This window comes from Cetorhinus maximus, chromosome 10 (genome assembly GCF_964194155.1).
Source record: "Cetorhinus maximus chromosome 10, sCetMax3.hap1.1, whole genome shotgun sequence".
NCBI classification, from domain to species: domain Eukaryota; kingdom Metazoa; phylum Chordata; class Chondrichthyes; order Lamniformes; family Cetorhinidae; genus Cetorhinus; species Cetorhinus maximus.
In genome coordinates, this window is record NC_135888.1 from 100,000,900 (window position 1) to 100,016,436 (window position 15,537).

The 15,537-nt window shown below is 43.8% G+C and overlaps 1 protein-coding gene across 9 annotated transcripts in view; it reads left to right on the forward strand.

The window, feature by feature from the left end:
• The window catches only part of LOC144685871 (kelch-like protein 3), a 180,146-nt gene that overhangs the window by 42,822 nt on the left and 121,787 nt on the right, over positions 1-15,537 (forward strand). For 7 of the 9 annotated variants that reach the window (XR_013577801.1, XM_078550866.1, XM_078550861.1 and 4 more), the window contains 2 exons: positions 1,300-1,406; positions 10,533-10,654. Coding sequence is in view for 8 of the 9 variants with exons in the window: in XM_078550866.1 (XP_078406992.1) it covers positions 1,300-1,406; positions 10,533-10,654 (229 nt within the window). In the remaining variant the exon portion in view is untranslated. Of the gene's footprint in view, positions 1-1,299; positions 1,407-7,893; positions 8,020-10,532; positions 10,655-15,537 lie in introns of those variants that run through there. The other 2 variants (XM_078550867.1, XM_078550868.1) reach the window with 2 other exon arrangements.

Below are 15,537 nucleotides of genomic sequence, written 5' to 3' on the forward strand. Positions count from 1 at the left end.
CGTTTATGAAAGTGGGTGGACTACAAAGGCATGGAAGTACTTGTAAATAAGTACAAGCATTTTCAATTCAATGTATTGGTAGAAGGGAAGTGAATGGAGGTCATCAAGGGCAGGAACAATGGGTAAACAGATCTAGGGGCAGAACAGGATGTCCATGGGAGTAGGATAATACCCCAGTTGGTGATAAGAGGTGGGTGTGAGGGATCTTGATGATTGATAAAATATGGGGTTTGAAACTCAGTTAAGGCATGAACAGAACATTCGGGTAGTGTACTAGCTAGTATAGCTCGACAGCAGCCAAGGAAAAGCATGGAGTTTCTGCAGGAGTTACTTCATTGGAAAAGGTTCTGGCTCATCCAAGGCTTGATGTCAGAGAAGGAAGCTGAAACATGTGGTTGTGGAGAGAGAGAGAGAGCTGGGTGTTGTCATCCTTTCATATGCCGACAGCAGAGCGATGTATAAAAGAGGGAAAGGAATGGCAGGGTGAGGGTCAAGGTTAGGGCCTTGAGTTCTCAAGCTAACCATTCTGAGTTTGAGGAGAAGCTAGCTTTATTTGGTGTGTAACCAACTGAGGATGGTCCTGCAGGTGGACCACAGTAGAGCAGGATGGAATATTTGATGTAGAAGGAAAAGCAGGGGTAACGTGCTACGGTTGCAGACACAAAGTATTCTATGTAGGCTTTGTTAAGGCGGTCTGTGCTATGGGAGGTACAGAAGCTAGATTGAAGGGATTTGGACTCTGATTTTTTTGCAAGAGTTGAGCATGGTACTGGATGATGAAAGCCTGTTCAACGACCTTTGGTACTTCAGAAACAGCAAGAGCTGAGTCTACATATAGCAATATAAGTAAAAGCTTACAATTTGTGAGGAGTCGTTCTGATTCAATGAAGTAGAAGCATATCTTGTTATTTATTGAATTATCACATCATGCAGTAAACTTTAAAAAAATAAAGGCAGAGTTGCAATATGCATGCAGTGTTGAACCTAACACCCTCCACAACTTAATTTCTCCCTTTGTGCCTTAGTCTCTCCTGTCTTTGAACAATGCAAAATAAAATGAGTGCCAGGAACCTTCTTCTCAAAAGTTAGGAACAGAAGAATTTTTGCTGCTTTCCTTCCCTTCCCCTAAGAAGTTTCTTCTCTTCTTCCTCCTCACTGCTGATTGATAGTGGCTCTGCTTGTTTCTGCCCTTGATTAAATCTCTGATGCTAAACTCTGGCCTTAATCCCAAATGCCACGTTTCTGTTGCGATCTGTTCTCTAAACATGAATTCTAACAGATTATTTGGTAAACTTGCAGTAAAAGCACACTATGTGATGTGACCATTGTTGCTGAGGATGTGGAAATTGAAGCGCATCGTATTGTCCTGGCAGCCTGCAGCCCTTATTTCTGCGCCATGTTTACAGGTACTTATCTGTCTTTTTATGTAATTATTAAATGCTTTGTCATTTTTGTTGAGATTTTACTACAATATTCTAGAATATGTTTTGGCCACAAGAGCAGTCAGGTGCTTGTTAGCTCCTCATGGACACTTTACTTTGCCTCTGGGGGCTATTCATTTACCACAACTATGGATTGGAGCTGGTTGTGCTTGCTTGTTCACTAATGAAAGCAAAATAATGCTCTAGAACTGATACTGGAATTCTAGGATGAGCCAAACACAGCATACCCCACATTACACTGGGTGAGGGGTTGCAATTGCCTGTAGCGCATGCGTTTCTGGGCAGCAAGGGGAAGATCAATCAGGGTTGCTGCTTCTGATCAACGTCCAGTTACATGTATAAATGAGGACAGGATGCCTCCTGCTATCAAACACTTGCCTGATGTGAAAGTTCTGACAGTATGAATAATGCACACGTGAGGAAAGTACTGGATGGCATTGACATCAGTGGAACCATAAATGGCAAGGAGTCAATGTCTTAAGAGGAGAAGCAGAGAAAATTATTGAAAAATAGAAGAAGCACAAAGTCACACATTGTTCTCCACTGGTGAATCCCTGATCTAGCCATGCCAATGAGGGAGGTGCTGATTGAAGGCTTGGAACTTCTTCACAGGAAAGGAGAATATGTGTTGATTCACCTATGAAGTTGCAAGCTGAGCTGAGAAGCAGCAATGGCAGATGTCAAGGCCCTATATTGAGTTTTGTTTAACATTTTCTCCTGTCTTAAAAGGTACTGACTTCCACTGGGATATTGTTTCAAAACACTGACAACCTTCTTTACCTTGCCCAAGTGGTCATTCTTCCCTGTGTTAGCCTGGCATGGTGAGTGTGGACAGGCTGTTCAGCAGTGGGAAGTATCATAGCCATGCCTCAATGTACAGACGATTTTCCACCCCCCACCCTCTCCCTTTTGCTCAATTGTGAGATCCAGCTGTGAAAACCTAGCCATCTTCACAGTTGTGATCAATTAATTTAGAATTGACCAGGAGTAGATTCATTGCAGCACAGAAGGAGACCATTCAGCCCATCAAGTCCATGCCAGCTCTCTGTGGAGAAATCCAGTTACTCCTATTCCCCTAACACTGCAACTTTAATTCCCTCAAGTATCCATCTATTTTCCTTTTGAAATCATTTTTCATCTCCACTTCCACCACCTTCCTGGGCAGTGAGTTCCAGGCAGTTACCACTCGCTGCATAAAAAAGTTGTTCGTCGCATCCCTCCCTGCATCTCTTGGCCAAAATCTTAAATCTGTGTCCTCTGGTCCTAGAACTGAAACCTTTCTGATTGAATGGTTGTGTTATATTGTTTAGCCTCTTTGACTACTGATCAGGGAAGTACTTTGCGATGGAACAAAAACATCAGAATGCCTTAAAGGTGTAGTTAGGGCTGCTTTTTGAACTTCTTGTTTCATGTCTATCTTTCTTTCTCTTACTATCTCACCCTGCGTCTTATTATAAAGAATGGATCTGAGTATCCATATTGGTCCATGGAAATTAAGTGACCCCGGTAACAGGGACACTTTGGATTCATTTTGTGTGTCATCGCTCCCCAGACTGGCTCCTATTTCAATCTCAATGGACTGCCATACTTTTTCACCCCTCAAGAGCACTGGGTCACCAAATTCTGCTTGCCCCTTGTGTGATGTGAATTGCAAAAGGTTTGGAGTCTGAAAAGTTCTTTGATCTCATCTCTGTTTCCTGGTGCCAGCCTATAAAGCTTCCAGGAGCCCTCCCCACAAACCCTCCTCCCTGGTCAAGGTAGATTGGACTCTTGTGCTCTAGCTATGTTCCTGACCCGCTGAGCTTCTAAGAGAGCTCTAGCTATATCATTTGAAGTTGGGTTGTTGTCACTGGGAGTTATGTGACAGCTGAGAAGGCCTGTGACTGGATCTGGGGCTGAGTAGGTTCAGGACTTCTGGGCAGTTGCATGGGAGATTTCTCATTTTTTATGTAATTTCCTGTGTATTAGGATTCAATGGTGAAAAGTGATCTGTGAAAATAAGCAGATTTAATGTACTCTTTTTCCTTTGGTTAGTTTTTTATAATGTAGCTTTGATCCTCACACTAAGTGGTACTCAACTGAAATGGATCTGAAATGAAATATAATCTAGGCTCAAGGTCCAGTGCAGTGCTGAGGAAGTGCTGCATTGTCAGAGTGCTGTCTTTTTTCTTGGACTTTGATGAAATATCATTGACCTGAAATGCTAACCCAACCTTCCCCTCTCCACAGTTGCTGCCTGACTTGCTGAGAGTTTTAAGCATTTTCTATTTTTATTTCTGAAATATGTATCAGAATTGTTTTATCATTGTACATGCCAAAAATACACAAAGCCAGGCAGAAACAGATTACCTACTTCATTTGAGTCTGTCCAAATACTCACAAGGCAACTAAGTATCATGGCCCCTAGTGTTAATGAAATAAGGACTTGCATTTATATAGCACTTTTCACCACTGGATGTCTCAAAGTGCCTTACAGCCAATTGAGTACTTTTTGAATTGTTGTCACTGTAATATAGGAAACACAGCAGCCAATACGCACACATCAAACAGCAATGTGATAATGACCAGATAATCTGTTTTTTGTGATGCTGATTGAGGGGTAAATATTGGCCAGGACACTGGGATACCCTGCCCTTCTTCAAAATAGTGTCAAGAGATCTTTTACATCCACCCAAGAAGACAGAAGGTCTCTCTGTTTAATGTCTGACCTGAAAGACAGCAAATCTTGACAATGCAACACTTACTCAGTACTGCATTGTAATGTCAGCTTTGATTTTTGTACTCGAGCCCTGGATACTTAACCTGCAATACTTACCCTGGAAATGTTACACAAACTCGGTGATTAGCCAGCGTAACTGAACTGAACACCACAATCAACCAGACCTGACTATCCCACGGCTACCTGACTACTCACCTCACCCATTCGTTTACCCACACTCATTCATTAAAAGATTTGAGACCTTTAAAAAGTTAGTTGAATAAGGCAACTACTACTAAAGCGGGCATATCCTCTCCTCCTCACGACCACCTTACACTTGTCGGTATTCCATGTGAAAGGCTTCAGTGGTCCATCTCTGCTTCAGCCAGGATCAGAAGATACAGCTAAAATAGGTAGTATCGTCTTGTTGGAGAGAGCTTTTCAGGCAGCGGCAATGCGCCCAGCATTGCTGCCGACCAAGAGATCTGGGCCATGATTCCCAGGGCCTGGGAGAGAAATTATGGGCCCTTGTACTTCTCCTGTTTCCAGGCTTCTTATTTCCCCCCCACCACTTTAACCCTCACCCTCAATCATGCATGATATTTTTTCTTCTTTCAAGATTTATTAATCAATTACCAAACAATTACAGGGCCTAGTAAAATGATAATGTCCATTGTTGGCATCTGGTTACAAATATGAGCATAGGTCATTAATATTAAAGAGCAACAATTATATAATTCAGTGTTAGTTTGTGTGCGCCCTGTGGTTGATCCCACCGTGACTATTAAACAAACCAAAAAGTACAAATTTTATTTTAACAGCATCGTGCAATATGGTTAATTTGACAGGAAAATATCCCATCAGTTAAATATAATATTGTGCAGACGATAGCACTGATTTTGGTGACTGCCTCAGCCCTCATTAACATATTCTGCAAGTTGCAGCATTTGGACACCGTGACAGTAAATTCATATTTGCGGGAAAGATTCAATACTTGTAACCCAGATAAATTGCACAAGATTGTTTCAGTTTTTTAAGAGTAGAAGAAGATTTTCTTCTGTCTGGGTGCATGATATTATTCAATATAATTACTTCATACAAGGGGGTGTAAATGGATTCTATTTTATCAGTAATCTCACAGGGTAGAAAGATCAAATGACTCCTGAGCAACAAATGGAATGATTGACCAATATAGGTATCCACTGTCAGTGAGAAGCATTGGAGCCTTCAGTTGTCTCTGCAACACAACTTTTAAAAGGCCAGAGGACAAAGACTGGTTCACGATTGTATCTGTGTTTTCTTGATCAGCAAGTCTGAAGACTCTGCTGATTGCTGCTTCTCACTACAATATATGTTCAATATCTACTATGCAATACAACTTGATCATGATATTTCAATACCTCAAAAAACTACCAAGATAGAGTGGGATAATAGGTAAGTAAACAAAAGGACGAAATTGAAGTCAATAGAAAAGATTCTTGAGAATCAATGTGCAGTTTAAAACAGATTACTGATTCACTATGAGCCCATTACGCACTCTTGTCCTAGCAATCTCACCCCACAAAACCCATTCACAGTAAACTTACATTAGCAACAAAATAAACAGAACTGCAGCCATGATTCCATCCTCTATTCGTTAAATAATAATGGATGACAAAGGCCATCTAGCCCAGTTCATTTCATCCAGCTCAGAATGACATACGAACATATGTATTAGGAGCAGGAGTAGACCATTCAGCCCCTTGAGTCTGCTCCGCAATTTGATAACTTTGCCTACATTATACTGGTGATTACAGCTGAAAAATACTTAATGGGCTGTAAAGTGATTTGGGACTTTGTGAAAGATACTGTATAAATGTAGGTTTTGTCTTTCTTTCATTATGCCTGCATGCAGTAGGCAGTGACTGTAACAATGGTGAAATTGGAGGCCTAATGCTGATCCTCTAAGGATAATTAATCACAGAGCAATCAACTGATGTTAGGAAAGTGGTACAAAAAAGTCACTATATTTATAAAAACAATTAAACTCTGTAGCCAACGCCCTCTGCAACCCCCCTCTGACCTCTCCCCAATTCCCATTCCACCCTCCCACAAGCCCACCTCAAACATCCCCCCGACACACCCTCCAATCTCCCCTCCAACCCCTCCCTCCAACTACCCTTCCAACCTCCCCCCAATCTCCCCCTCCAAACGCCCCATTTCCCTCTAGCCTACCCACCAAACCTCTCCAAACTCCCCCCTCTTACCTACCCCAACACCCACTCCAATCTCTCCCACATACGCCACCACGCCCTCCCCACACACACACACAGACACGCACACATCTATTTGACTTGCCATTTTTTCTTAAGCAAAAACACTCTCCTGGCAGTTGCTGTGCTGCTGCTGATCTTCAGGCAGGTTTGTGGATTTCTGGCGGGCTTTTCAAGAAAAAGAAATCAGATCCATGAAGCAGCCTGAAGGTCAGAAGCAGCAGCACTGCAACTGGTGAAATTGACCTTATACTGATGGACGGATTTAACCATCAGCTTGATGGATCCATTTTTTAAGTCAGTCTGTCAGGCCTGCAGCTCTGGCTGCTCAACCTGCTCAACCTGGACGATGAGAAACTCTGTTTACAACACGGGCCCCCGCCCCATCCCTGCTCCCCCCAGCACCCAGGCCCCAGTGTTTGGTACTGCCTGCAGGCCCCTCAACCGGGCTCTGATTCCTAATTTTTCCCATCTAGTTCAAATAGTCTGCCCGCACAGACGGTCTAGTCCTTTCATCATCTTAAACACTTAAGTTATCCAAAGCCTATGCTATGCTTGTATCAAAAAATCTAGCTCATGGCCTGTTGTTTTAAACTAGGGATTATTCTTGTGGCCCTGCATTGAACCTTTTCCACTGATGGACTCATGGCTGAGGTCCAAATGACCATGAAAAATGTGCAACCAGTTTGGAGACGGCACAGGGTGCAAGATTATACTCTAGTTGACAGAGCAGATTTGCCAACTACTTCCGACTGAACAGCTTCTTGTTTACTCCAATGAATCAAACTACTATCAATCCACTGTCATTAGATAGAATTTTGATCCAACAGAAGATAATTTTTCCCTCGAGTTATTTTTAATGGGAATATACCAAACGAACTAAATCCACTAACTTCCACATGAAGACAACAGTAAATTCAGCAATCTTGCAGATTTAACTGTCATGTTGCTGAATGAGTGAGTAATTCATTGATCATGGTTAAAGCTGAAGCTTCCAGAAATCGTGACCCTAGTATTCCATTTCTTGCTAAACCCATTCTGTGTAATAATACTAATTAAGTGCATTCTCTTATTGAAAATAAATTGGGGTAATGATATGTAGTGGGTGATAACTGAATAAAAATAAATGTGAAAATTGATAAACAGCAAATGCTTTTCTCGTGAAACTGAAAATAATTTTAGACTTCAATAATAGCATAGATGCAGAAGTCCGTGAGCATCCTGTGATTAAAATCTAGACGGCGATAGAGAGTGTGGAGAAAAGTAATTGTAACAGATTTAAATACATGATACACGCTTTTTTTCTTCCTCGTTATCCTGTCAATTTCCCTTTTGTCTACCTGGCACCAACACAGACTGCCTTTATCCTCAGACATGCTGCAGAGTGAGAGAAAACAACGTGGCCATTCCACTTACAACTGGAATATAACTTTTCACCCTGTATAGTCTCTAAATTGATGCACATTTATTGTGATCTGATTAGGACTTCTGTCAAGAATCCATCAGTACTGCCCAGCACTGCTGCCAGTAGACTGTTGGGTAATTCTAATGCCAGTACTGATGTTCAAAGGCTAAAGTATGAATAAATGCTGGAGTTACAAGATACCTTTGAATCTCAGAACTATTGGTAAGAATTCCTTGCTGCTTACCTAACTGTTCACAAAAAGTATGCATGTATATATGGTGTTTTCTACAACGCAATCCTTTTTTTCATGTTTCATGCTGATAATTTGTGCACTAATTGGTTAATGTAATTTTATTAGTAATACACTACAAATTGTTACAGCATAAATTCCAAGTTTTCAAATTTTTTGAGTATGGATTGTAATTAGCCTTCGATTAGTTGCCTGAACTTTTAAGAGGTTCACCTAGGTCTCTGCAGTGCCACATCATGTTAATATGCTGACAGGGTCTAGGAGACGAGACTTTCCCTGTAATTTTCCCACCTAAGAGTCCTCAATTTCAGCTGGGCCAAATTCACCTGTGCCACACTTGGCTTGAGAGCAACAGTGACTAAGGCCTTTAACTGGGTCTCCTTCTCTGGCTTTCCCTCTCTGATACTACATACTGTAGACCAGGATGTTTTGAAGATCGTGATGCAGTGCTAAAATTGATCTCAGAGTCTAGAGTAGCAGAGAGGTACTAATGATTATTGTATTTCTTAGTTCCGAAGGTATTAAAAGCAGCCAGGGTTCCCAAAGCTGCCTGATAGTTCCATGGCTGCTGCTGGGAAATGGGTCATTAGATGAGGATATAATTGGGCTTGGTTTTAATGCCTGTTGACCTTTGTTATCCAGGCATACACATGAATAAGCAACTTAAAAGTACCAGAAGATGACAAATATGAATAAATGTCTTCAGGACAGAAGGAGGAAGATATTTTTAATGTTGATTATTTTATATGTTAAAGCAATTGCAATTTCTGACTTGAGAATATTCTAACTGGGTAGCAATAGATTAATTTGTCTGTGGTGAACAGAAGGTTTGGACAGATTGGTTGTGTGCCTGTGGCGTATCCTCATGCAGCTTGAAATTGAGCTTTTTATTTTGCCTGACTAACAGCAGAGGACATGGCTCAGTCAATAGCTACCCCTACCACTTCACTGAAACACCATGGATCAGGTCTTCTAGTATCGCGAGCAGTGATGCACTGAACTTAAGCTGCTGATGCACGCTGGGACCCTGAGGAAGTCCTGACATGCGCACATGCAGTGTAATTGCCCGGGAAGTTTAAACTTCCGATGGGCTGATTTGTGCTGTCCAGGAACCCCGCAAATGATTCTTACACTGATCACGATGTCAGAGAATTGGGCTAGATACATGCTACTTACTCTGATACTTACCCTAGAATTGTTAGACTGTTTAATATCTGGTGTAACTTGGTGATTAACAATTCAACCCAATCCCTCACCCCCACATCCCAAATCCGACTGCTCACCTGCCCTGACCCCAAATATCATTCCTCCCTCCCCAACCCATCTAACACCCACTCTCTCACTCACCCATTCACTAACCCCACTGAAAGACTTGAGACCTTCAATAACTTACCTGAATATGGCAGCTGATGTCATAAAAAAGGGGGCATGGCCTCTGTGTTACTCCCCTCTTCTCTTGAATTGCTACGCCGAGGCTTCATTGTTCTAGCCAGGATCGGAAGTCGCAGTTGAAAGTGCACAAAAGGATAAGCAGGCAATAATATCCTCAGTCAGCAGTAAAGTGTGGAGCATCACTGCTGATCGGAAGATCTGGCCCCATGTCTCTTTCACCTGTTACTTCACTGGACTCTTGGAAATTCGCCGCATCTGACTTTCTTCAAAATGATACTATTCCAGGTCATGGGTGACACAGATTAATAAGGCCATTTAAAAAAACAACAGCAATAGGACTGTGACTAGGGTTTATTTCTGGAGGGATAGGATTGAAGAGTAGAGGTGCTAAATTTGTATCAAACCTTGATTAGACTACACTTGGAGTACTGTGTACAGTTCTGGTTGCCATATTATTAGAAGGGCATGGAGGTACTGGATAGGGTGCACAAATTACTTACAAGGGTGATACTAGAAATGAGAGGTTATCATGAAAGGATAATGGGCTGGGTCACTCATCACTTGCCTGAGGCGTGATCTATTAGAGGTCTAAACTTATGAAATGCTTTGATTGAGGTAAACACTGTTTTCCACTTGTCAGGAACTAGAGGCCATTGATATAAGATAGTCAACAAGAAATCAGACTCAGAGCGGTGAGAATGGTAAGGAGTGATTGAGGCAAATAGAATAGATCCATTTAGGCGGTGGCTGAGTGAACATACAAATAAGGGAATAGAGGGTTATGCTTATCGAGTCATGAGGAAGGATGGGAGGAGAATCAGGTGAGCAGAAATGTTGGAATGTGTAGGTTGAGTCAAATAGTCTGTTTCTGTGCTATATATCCAATGTGATTATATATAAAATGGAAGATACAGTTGACTTGAAGATGTATCTGTGGAAGTCTTGTTCAGATTAGTTGTCTGACCCATAAATCGGCACAAATTCCACTGTAATCATTTGAGCTTTTGAACATGACTTGGTCAAAGTGTGTTGTTTGCCACAAAATGCATTTCCTCTGCAATTAATGTAATTTTGTTTTGCTTTTGTTTTACAGGCGACATGGCTGAAAGTAAAGCAAAGAAAGTTGAGATAAAAGACATAGATGGGCATACACTAAGTAAACTAATAGATTATATATACACTGCTGAAGTAGAAGTCACCGAAGAGAATGTGCAGGTAAATTACACCTAAGGGTCACCTGGAAATGGTTCAAAGCAGTTATTAAACATGTGAACTTAAAATATTGATCTTGGGCACTGAACTAAAATGGAGTCCAGCAGGGTGTATGGCTACTGGATGTATTTTGGAACCACTGTCTCTATTAATCTAATAGAGATCTTTATTTGTGGACTCTTTCCTAATAATTTTACATAATTTCCATTAAGTCAGAGATAATGGATGAAAACAAAGTTTGGAAACCTGTTTAATGCATTGTGTGAATAACTTTTTAAAAATTCATTCATGGAAAGTTGGCTTCGCGGGCTAGGCCAGCATTTATTGTCCATCCCGAGTTGCCCTTGAGAAGGTGGTGGTGGGCTGCCTTCTTGAACCACTGTGTATGTAGGTACACCCGCAGTGCTTTTAGGAAGGGAGTTCCAGGATTTTAACCCACCAACAGTGGAGGAATGGCAATATATTTCAAGTCAGGATGGTGCATGACTTGGAGGGCACTTCCAGTTGGTGGTGTTCCCATCTATCTGCTGCCCTTGTTCTTCTAGATGGTCGTGGCCGTGGGTTTGCAGGGTGCTGTCTAAGGAACCTTGGTGAATTCTGGCAGTGCAACTTGTAGATGGTACACACTGCTGCTACTGTGTGTTGGTGATGGAAGGAGTGAATGTTTGTGGATGTGATGCCAGTCAAGCAAGCTGCTTTGTGCTGGACAGTGTCGAGCTTCTTGAGTGTTGTGGGAACTGCACTCATCCAGGCAAGTGGGGAATATTCCATCACACTCCTGACTTGTGCCTTGTAGAAGGTAGACAGGCTTTGGGGAGTAGGAGGTGAGTCACTTGTCGCAAGATTCCTATCCTCTGACCTGCTCTTGTAGCCACAATATTTATATGGCTAGTCCAGTTCAGCTTCTGGTCAATGGTAACCCCCCAGGATGTTGATAGTGAGGGATTCAGTGATGGTAATGCTATTGTACGTCAAGGGCTGATGGTTAGATCCTCTCTTGTTGGAGATTGTCATTGCCCGGCACTTGTGTGGCGCGAATGTTACTTGCCACTTGTCAGCCCAAGCATGGATATGGTCCAGGTCTTGCTGCATTTGGACATGAACTGCTTCAATATCTGAGGAGTCGAGAACGGTGCTGAACATTGTGCAATCACCAGCGAACGTCCCCGCTTCTGACCTTATGATGGAAGGAAGGTCATTGATGAAGCAACTGAAGATGGTTGGGCCGAGGGCACTACTCTGAGGAACTCCTGCGGTGATGTCCTGGAGCTAAGACGTTTGACCTCCAACAACCACAACCGTCTTCCTTTGTGCAAGGTATGACTCCAACCAATGGAGAGCTTTCCCTCTGATTCCCATTGATTTCAGTTTTGCTAGGGCTCCTTGATGCCACACTTTGTCAAATGCGGCCTTGATGTCAAGGGCAGTCACTCTCACCTCACCTCGGGAGTTCAGCTCTTTTGTCCATGTTTGACCCAAGGCTGTAATGAGGTCAGGAACTGAGTGGCCCTGGTGGAACCCAAACTGGGCGTCAGTGAGCAGGTTATTGCTAAGCAAGTGCCGCTTGATAGCACTGTTAATGACACCTTCGATTACTTTGCTGATGATCGAGAGTAGACTGATGGGTCGGTAATTGGCTGGATTTGATTTGTCTTGCTTTTTGTGTGCAGGACATACCTGGGCAATTGTCCACATAGCCGGGTAGATGCCAGTGTTGGAGCTTTACTGGAACAACTTGGCTAGGGGCGTGGCATGTTCTGGAGCACTAGTCTTCAGTACTATTGCCGGAATACTGTCAGGGCACATAACCTTTTTTGAAGTATCCAGTGCCATCAGCCGTTTCTTGATATCACATGGTGTGAATCGAATTGGTTGAAAACTAGCATCTGTGATGGTGGGGGCCTCCAGAGGAGGCTGGGATGGATGGGTAGCAAATGCTTCAGCCTTATCTTTTGCACTTCGTGCTGCTTCATGCTCTCGTCTGAGTCTGGAAAAATTTATTAATTTTGCTTCCAATTTCCACCCCTCCTTCATTTTCACATGGTCCATCTCTGACACTTCCCTTCCCTTCCTTGACCTCTCTGTCTCAATTTCTGGTGATAGGCTGTCCACCAATATTCATTACAAGCCTACTGACTCCCACAGCTACCTCGACTACAGCTCCTCACACCCCGCTTCCTGTAAGGACTCCATCCCATTCTCTGTTTCTTCGCCTCCGTCGCAACTGTTCTGATGATTCCACTTTCAAAAGCAGTTCCTCTGACATGTCTTCCTTCTTCCTTAACCGAGGTTTTCCACCCATGGTGGTTGACAGGGCCCTCAACCGTATCTGGCCCATCTCTCGTGCATCCACCCTCACACCTTCCTCTCCCTCCCAGAACCATGATAGAGTGCCCCCTGTCCTCACTTATCACCCCACCAGCCTCCGCATTCAAAAGATCATCCTCCGTCATTTCCGCCAACTCCAGCATGATGCCACCACCAAACACATCTTCCCTTCACCCCCCCGGTGGCATTCTGCAGGGATTGTTCCCTCTGTGACACCCTGGTCCACTCCTCCATCACCCCCTACACCTCAACCCCCTCCCACGGCACCTTCCCTTGCAACCGCAGAAGGTGTAACACCTGCCCCTTTACTTCCTCTCTCCTCACCGCCCAAGGGCCCAAACACTCCTTTCAAGTGAAGCAGCATTTCACTTGCACTTCCCTCAATTTAGTCTACTGCATTCGCTGCTCCCAATGCGGTTTCCTCTACATTGGAGAGACCAAACGCAGACTGGGTGACCGCTTTGCGGAACACCTTCGGTCCATCCGCAAGCATGACCCAGACCTCCCTGTCGCTTGCCATTTCAACACTGCACCCTGCTCTCATGCCCACATGTCCATCCTTGGCCTGTTGCATTGTTCTAGTGAAGCTCAATGCAAACTGGAGGAACCGCACCTCATCTTCTGACTAGGCACTTTACAGCCTTCTGGACTGAATATTGAGTTCAACAATTTTAGATCATGAACTCTGTCCTCCATCCCCACCCCCTTTCCGATCCCCCCCTTTTCCCCAATAATTTATATAGATTTTTCTTCTCCCACCTATTTCCATTATTTTTAAATGTATTTCCATGTGTTTTATCTCTGCCTTATAGCCTATTTCGATCCCTTCCCCCCCCACCCCACCCCCACTCGGGCTATCTGTTCCTTTATTATCACATTCCTTAGGTAATATCACCAGCTTCAACACCTCTTTGTCCTTTTGTCTCTGACATCTCTTGGTTATCTCCACCTATCACTGGCCCTCTATCCAGCTCTACCTCTCCCACTCCCCCTTAAACCAGCTTATATTTCACCTCTTTTCTATTTTTCCTTAGTTCTGTTGAAGAGTCATATGGACTCGAAACGTTAACTGCGTTCCTCTCCGCAGATGCTGTCAGACCTGCTGAGTTTTTCCAGGTATTTTTGATTTTGTTTTGGATTTCCAGCATCCGCAGTTTTTTGCTTTTATCTTTTGCACTGATGTGCTGGGCTCCCCCATCGTTGAGGATGGAGATATTTGTGGAGCCGCCGCTTCCAGTGAGTTGTTTAATTGCCCCCCACCATTCACGACTGGTGTGGCAGGACTGCAGAGCTTAGATCTGATCCCTTGATTGTGGGATTGTTTAGCTCTGTCTATCACTTGCTGCTTATGCTGTTTAGCACTCAAGTAGTTCTGTGTTGTAGAGCTTCACCAGGTTGACACCTTATTTTTTGGTATGCCCGGTGCTGCTCCTGGTATGCCATCCTGCACTCTTCATTGAACCAGGGTTGACCCCCTGGCTTGATGGTAATGGTAGAGCGGGGGATGTGCCGGTCCATGAGGTTACAGATAGTGTTCGAGTACAATTCTGCTGCTGTTGCTGATGGCCCACAGCGCCTCATGGATGCCCAGTCTTGAGTTGTTAGATCTGTATGAAATCTATCCCATTTAGCATGATGGCAGTGCCACACAACACAATGGAGGGCATCCTCAATGTGAAGGTGGGATTTCGTCCCCACAGCGACTTTACGATGGTTATCCCTACTGATACTGTCATGGACAGATGCATCTGCGACAGGCAGGTTGGTGAGGATGGGGTCAAGTATGTTTTTCCCTCACCAGCTGTCGCAGACCCAGTCTAGCAGCAATGTCCTTTAGGACTCAGCCAGCTCGGTCAGTAGTAGTGCTACCGAGACACTCTGGGTGGGGGACTTTAATGTCCATCACCAAGAGTTCATTCTGCACCTTTGCCACTGTCAATGTTTCCTCCAAGTGATGTTCAACATGGAGAAGCACTGATTCATCAGCTAAGGGAGGGCAGTACATGGTAATCAGCAGGAGGCTTCCTTCCCCATGTTTGACCTGATGCCATGAGACTTCATGGGGTCCGGAGTCAATGTTGAGGACTCCCAGGGTGACTGCCTCCCGACTGTATACCAGTGTGCCGCCACCTCTACTGGGTCTATGCTGCTGGTGGGACAGGACGCACCCAGGGATAGTGATGATGGTGTCTGGGACATTATCTGTAAAGTATGATTCTGTGAGGATGACTATGTCAGGCTGTTGCTTGACTAGTCTGTGAAACAGCTCTCCCAATTTTGGCACTAGCCCCCAGAAGTTAGTAAGGAGGACTTTGCGGGGTCGACAGGGCTGAGTTTGAGTTTGCCATTGTTGTTTCCGGTGCTTAGGTTGATGCCGGGCGGTCCATCCAGTTTCATTCCTTTTTTTGAAACTTTGTAGCGGTTTGTTACTACTGAGTAGCTTGCATTTCAGAGGGCATTTAAGAGTCAACCGCATTGCTGTGGGTCTGGAGTCACATATGGGCCAGACCATGAAAGGACAGTAGAGTCGGCACACTGGTGTACAGTTGGGAGGATAC